At 38.2% G+C, this 6,848-nt stretch overlaps 3 protein-coding genes across 3 annotated transcripts in view; 1 reads left to right on the forward strand and 2 right to left on the reverse strand.

Annotated features, from left to right (window-relative positions):
- The window catches only part of SARC_00174 (hypothetical protein), a gene marked incomplete at its 3' end in the record, with an annotated part of 5,498 nt that extends 5,187 nt beyond the window's left edge, over positions 1-311 (forward strand). Inside the window, exon 2 of the mRNA XM_014306167.1 lies at positions 190-311. Coding sequence (XP_014161642.1) covers positions 190-311 — 122 coding nt within the window. The remainder of the gene's footprint in view (positions 1-189) is intronic.
- Positions 312-827: 516 nt separating this feature from the next.
- On the reverse strand, positions 828-1,481 carry SARC_00175 (hypothetical protein; the record flags this gene model as incomplete). Its single annotated transcript, XM_014306168.1, has 2 exons — positions 828-1,103; positions 1,314-1,481. 2 exons carry the CDS (start codon positions 1,479-1,481, stop codon positions 828-830), a joined length of 444 nt encoding a protein of 147 aa, XP_014161643.1.
- Positions 1,482-1,520: 39 nt separating this feature from the next.
- Positions 1,521-2,045, reverse strand: SARC_00176 (hypothetical protein; the record flags this gene model as incomplete). The annotated part of the gene is made up of 1 exon (XM_014306169.1): positions 1,521-2,045. The coding sequence occupies one exon, from the start codon at positions 2,043-2,045 to the stop codon at positions 1,521-1,523; it is 525 nt and encodes a 174-aa protein (XP_014161644.1).
- Between the last annotated feature and the right edge of the window lie 4,803 nt (positions 2,046-6,848).

The following is a 6,848-nucleotide window of genomic DNA, read 5'->3' on the forward strand; positions in this document are numbered from 1 at the left end:
ATATATATATATATATATATATGTATATATATGTATATATATATATGACTTTAAGGCTGGCGTAGCCCCATTTTCAAGCGTGCACATACATAAAAGCACATATGAAATTCGCATATAACGTACCTGAGAGGACGTCATCAAGGTCATCTCCAGACTTGGATGCGTTGACATTCACTTCATTGAGTGCAGTCAGCGAGGAGGTTGAGCTGTTCTTACCGTACCACGCTAGTACTGTTGCCCATCTCTGGCCCGTGATGAAGGAGACGGCTGCAAATTTTACAGGTACAATATGTGAGTTAGAAGTGTCTTAGATATTGTTGTTGTACAAAGGCTGCTAGGAAGGCTTCACAGACTGATCATGTTGTCTGCGCGTGTGCGGCACCGGTTCAGGTGGAGAAGTATAGATTGCGGCCGAATCTACAGCAAATATTCTACACGCGAATATCTAAAATCCAAGCGTACCACTCATTATTTACTATCGGTCACAGCCAAGACTGGAATCATGACTATGGACCAACGCATTGCATTGAAGACATCCTTGTGGAATTTGCGAAGATATACGGAAGACAGGAATATATATAAATATAATAGTAAATTGAGTGAATGGAGGTTTTGTTGCATGTTTAAAATAAGGGATTGTGTATACTGATCTAGCATGTTTCGATGATGCAGCAATAAATTAAATCCACAAGTACAAAGTGTTGAATGCAAATATGCATTTCTCTGTCATCGTTGTGAGACACGCACGCAAAAAGAATCGCTACTCGACAAACCGAGACGAATAGTGCAATACCTATCATATGAAAATGGCATGATAAATCAACCATTCACGTTTGGTTTAAATCTACATACCATGCTGCAGCATATTCCTGGCCCATCTGTACCATGTCCACAACAAACCATAAATACACTCCATTTCGCAGTACCACTTCAAAGAGCGGCCCTAGGGAGTGTTTGACCAGGCGCTTAAAACGCAATACCGGCCGGAATAGACTGAGGTAGTTCGTCGTTGATTTGTAGGCAGGGTAGAACTGGGCAATTTGTTCTTTGAGTTGGGCGAAGAACCAGACAGTCACGCCGGTCATGAATGCCAGCGAGAAAATCTGCACGGAATGTCAGATAGCGATTCCAGAATTAGGACGAGAAACTATGATGTATACAACAGTCAATGTGCGATATTGAAAGGTGATACAATAACATGTCACATGAAGGTACCACACCAGAACTGTGAAATATTTACTGGAATCAAGTGTCAGGACAATTCAGCCGGATTGTTAAAGGGCAAATGACAACAGATCTAGGCCTCCACCTACCTGAACTACTAGCGTAATTCTCGCCTGGGTCAATACGGTCGGATCTCCACCTAATGGATGCCATGGGGACAGAAACAACAGATCCAATACCAACTGCATGAACACTCTGCCGTTGATACTGATAGCTGAAACGACGGAATATCCTGTAGCCTTCAAGAGACTTGCCATACCTATCTCGAATCCGCCCAATATTTGAGCAGCAATTGATTACCGAACATATTCTATGGTTCCCTGTGAGGTCGATCCGGTGGTAGCTGCACTGAACTCTGGTGCGAATATCATGAAGAATACAGTCAAGAGTGCCACCATAGTAGCGTGAGTGATGAGAGCAGTGGTCCGGTCCGGTAGTTGCTCGATTAGTCTTGCGGATTGCTCCTTCGATGTGCATTTGGGTACGAATACACTTCCATCATGTCGAAACTCACTGATGTCAGCCTCGTTGTCATGGATACGACCAGAGTTGAAACCAACGGAGGGCTCCCCGAGGATATGCATGGCAGAGAAGGGTCGATAATACGCACGTGGTATGGTCTCGTTTACCACTTCATACACTACACCAACGTATGTATATGAGGCCGTGGTTGCGATGAGTAGTGGGTCTATGCCGCTGATCCAGTATCGAGAAAGCAGTCCATACACACCCGGTAGAGCTACATACATTAGATTGTTACCGTAGGTAGCCGCAAGGTCGCGGTTCATGGATGGTTTGAACGGATTCATGGTATCGTACATGTTGGATAATAATATGAATATGTACGAGTTTTGAACAAAATTCATCAAGTTGTATCGCTAGTACAATGAAGCGAGGTTATATGGTGAATTGGGAGGCCAGGTTCCAGCATAATAGTAATACACTTTGTCTCAATATTCACAATTTGACAAGAGGTATTTACTTTTGTTTATTTATTTATTTTTTTAAACAAGCTTCGCCCTAATTGTATAGAATATAAAGGCTATTTTTAAAGATTTATGCTTGATGCTTCGCAGTTCGAGGCACTCCATATAATTTATCATATTGATGTCCATTGCCCGAGAGTATTCTCGCTCTCTATAAGAGTGTCAAGACTCAAGGAGTCCGAGTCACGACCTAACCTCATTACGTTTACCGTTAAAACGCAAAACAAAAACAAAAACAAATTAAGCGTTTACGTTCAAAGTTTTATCCTAAATATAGTCCTATGGGTTTACAAATAGGTATTTTTTGAAGCGGCCTAACTGTCATGTTCACTTTGTGGTAATTGTGAATAGTTTCAAATCGCCTTTTCATTTGAAAAAAAGGTCAATTTCTCAGGTGCAAATTTGGAGGGGAAAAAATACGGTCGATTTGCCCCCGATATACTTTAAACCGCTTTAAAAAAACAATACTTTTTCGTTTACGTTTAAAGTTTATCGCATATAGGCAAACGTATTGAGCTTAGCTCACGTCTGCTCAAGAGTCACGACCATGAAAGTCACCCTCGGATCGGGATTTGATTAAAACAGGCGAAAAGTATTTTTAGTTGCCTTTTTAGTTTTTGTTTAGCCCTTTTATCAATTTTGGTGTTTATTTTTAAAAACCAAATATTATGATATAAGAGAGGGAGATCTAATTAAGATCTTTCGTCTTTGTATATATTTTTAAAAAAATATTTGTTTGTATTGTAGGATGTATGTAAATACTAATTACACAGTAAATATGTATTTACAACTTTTGTTTGTTGCTTTTGTCTTTTGTTATAGTACACTACTCGGACATGATGAATACATTTGACAAATATGAAAGTCTTGATTACATATAGCAGTCGAGACTCTCTAGAGTTCAGAATTCACTTTATTTAGTATTTATTAGTGACTTCTTGAGTGTAGTGACAGACAATAATAGTAATATATATTGTTTGTTTCTCTATTGATATTTAAAACATAAACTTTAACGATTAATATTACTAAATATCAAAATACAAGGTCCCTCGAGCCACAGGCCACAGGTCACCACTAACAAAGCACAACCCCACGGCCTCACAGGGTGTGGCCTACGACAGGTTGTTGTGGCCTGTGGGCCTGTACCCTGTGGGACAGACCACACTGGCACACTCCACAATAACATATTAAAATTATACATAATCTGTCCAACACTGCATACTGCATACGGCATCCAAACCCTAAAAACACTCGACTCTCGACTCTCCAACTCTCCCACAAACTTTACACCCAGCCACACTTTGTGTGCACGCAACAATTTAACAACTCAACAGGAGACACGAGAAGATTTTTTTTAAATGAAACTTTAATACCAAGCCTCATGTACCACGACACCCCACCTAGCTTCACCTTCTAACGCAATCCCGACAATCAAACCGAGTGACATATGTTTTACCGGAATGCAGTTCGTCAACATAACCTGCTATAATTATGACATACGAAACATGCGTACTTAAGTCGAGAGTATAGCAAAGGGAATTACTACCAGCATATGTCAGATATATGTTATACACATTACAATCAATCCGCAATCTGATCATGTGCACGAGAGCCTATTGGGCAAATACTGCATAACACCAAAAAAAAACTGGAGTACAAAAGGAAAGCCCTAACGATGCGAGGAACGACAACGTCGACGAGCGTTCTAAAAGTATGCGTGATATTGTTTTACACCATGTGTATTTACTAAACAAATGTCTGAACCATATCTTATGTGCCGGTGACGACCCTCAGTATAACTTGACTTGAAATATTTAGTAAATTCAGACTTCAGGAAGTTCAGGTTTCAAAGACTCTGGATATCTATTTGGTTTGTATTTTTGTTTTTTTTGTTTTTTTTAAAATACCAAAAGCAAAACAAATATTTGCTACTTTTCTTTTTTGGCTCCTGGACTCCTGGACTCCTGGAGCCCAGAGAGAGAGTACGGAGTGAGTCATCACTCTTCAGTTACTTGACTCTTGAGACTCTGTCACTCGACCATTGTTCCAGCTGACCCCTGGCCGGGCCCTGGGTTGGTAAACGACAGCGACATACACCCCTGAAAAAATGTCAGTGTCACAACTCACAAACTCACAATGTCTTTATGTCAATCCCGTTTTTTTTTTTGAGTGTGTATGCATCGGTATCGTTGTCGGTTATATGCTCATACAAATATCAACAGTCCGGTTGATTATTCTCGGTTTTGCCTATCGTGTAATGATATAACCAATATAAATCGTTTATAAATTGAAAGGATCATTGTCATTGACTATTGGGCAATTCTACATTCCACCATTGTCAGCTTGTCACAGTTTCTGCTGACACTTGTCAGATGACAGCTGTCAACTGATCAACTCATAATTCGAATTGCGGGCTTGTTCAGTTGTCAATGTGTCATGGGCTCACATTTGATCTGACATCTCCACATATGACATCTCAGCATCTGACACTCAGACACAGCTGTCAGCCTGTCAAATGTCAACTTGTGATTCTAATATTTCGCATCTACAATTCGACATCGAAGACTCTTACTGTCTCACAGTCTCTGAATAGAGTAAATACAATAGATACATAGTCTTGTTGTCAAGAAGTTGTCAGTTGTCAGTTGTAAGAGTGAGAGGGCCTCTCTAAAGTAGTAGAGTAGGGCAGTCGAGCACACAACATGATAACGAGAGTGCGAGACAGTACATATTTAGAGTCATGGACACGCCTTTTTTTAATTGTTTTTTTTAAAGTACAAATATTAAAAAGTATTCCATTTTGTTTCTAAACAAGATATTGTATGTATGCTGAAATATTCAGTAATGTTTTTATAAAAAAATAGAATATTATATATTGTTGATTTTAATGATTTGTTGTCGCCGGCTCGACGCCGACTTGACGGCTTCGGCGGCGGCCGTCGTGAGTCGGTCCTTCGGCCTCAGAAGTTCCGTTCGGAACTTCGGGGCGTCGGCATTCGGCAATCCTCATCCTAAAATGCCTGTTTTTATCTAAAGTATCTACTTTTTTGCCTTTTTATCTTTTGGTTGTTTTTGTCTCTTTGTTTTATGACCAAAAACAATTGTAAATATACGCAGCAATGAACCGAAAGTCCGAAACCCTAAACTGGGGTTTTTGGTCCAGGTAAACCTGCTAGTGTAAACTGTAAACTCGACTCTATTAATTAAACTTTTGAAAAAGAAAAGGTTTTCAATGATATAAAAAAAATGTATGACTTCCTGTTCAGAGTTAAACTGGGACTCGTACCGAACTCCTTCTGTAATTGACTCGTAACTACAAACTCCTAACTACAAACATTAATTGTTTTCGCCTGGAAACGATCTCCATAGAGACAGAGCATGTTTTTGTTTACTTCTTATTTTCTCTACTTTATTATACATATAATTATAATAAACTATCAGTCATTCAAAACATAGTTTATTGGTTTATTACCCCTGGGTCCGGGGTGGCAATTTTTTAAAACACAAAAGCTGGTTAAAAAATAAAAATGATGGTCGGCTACTCGGCTCACACTTCACAGCTGATGTCTGAGGACAACTGTTCGCTCAGTTCTGGTAGAAACAATAGCACAGTGCGATTGTATCATAGGTAGCATAAGTACAATCTGTTGCACATTGTACTAATAATTACATCCATCTTTACCGGTGGATGCCCAGCACAGAGATCAATTGGCCTGGAAGCCCACATGCTCTGAGTTACTAAACAATCGCTAGTTCTGCTATGGAGTGCACTCACAGAGCTTTCCTGATATATGAAAATGAAAACAAAATATCTCGTGCCGAATGGCGAACTTAAGCCCACAATAGTAGTGTTGCTTGTGGGTGTCTCTCTCTGCTTAGCATCGTTTCGACATATATCACAGATTGATCTGCATGAGAACGAATTGAACCGGAAGTACAGTTCGCTACCCATTGTTTCAGATATGGATATTGGGCAGGTACGAGCGACAAACTTTGTTCACATCTAGCATTATATGTAATATATACACAAGTATCTTCTATTCTGTCTACCTCTAAAAATTTATCAGTGCTAATCACTAGAAAATAATGATCCAACGGTACGTATTCCGAGTTATATAAACAAATTTCGTCCATTTGCATTTTTGTCGAATATTTAGCCCGAAACGGACTGTGTGGACAATGAAGCGATTGTGACAGTCTGACTGCACTTTTAAAATCAGTTTGACTGTCACGCACTCTGTATTTAAATATGTTTCCAATTTCATCTTTTAGTATACACACTTTACGTATTGATATGTCTTCTTTCTTCATTTTCAAAATACACTATATGACATATAGGTATATATACCAATTAAACAATGAATGGATATAAGAATAATAACTATTTTAGTTTTTATAGAGTAATAAATTATATATATATATATATATACATATATATATATATATATATATATATATAAGATATATAAGAGAGAGAGAGAGTATATATATATATATATATATATATATATATATATATATATATTGTATATGTACATATATATATATATACAAATGTATAAATATATATATATATATGTATAAATGTATGCGTATGTATAAATACCTATGTATGAATGTATAAGTATGTATAAATAT

Source organism: Sphaeroforma arctica, assembly GCF_001186125.1.
Source record: "Sphaeroforma arctica JP610 unplaced genomic scaffold supercont1.4, whole genome shotgun sequence".
NCBI lineage: Eukaryota > Ichthyosporea > Ichthyophonida > Sphaeroforma > Sphaeroforma arctica.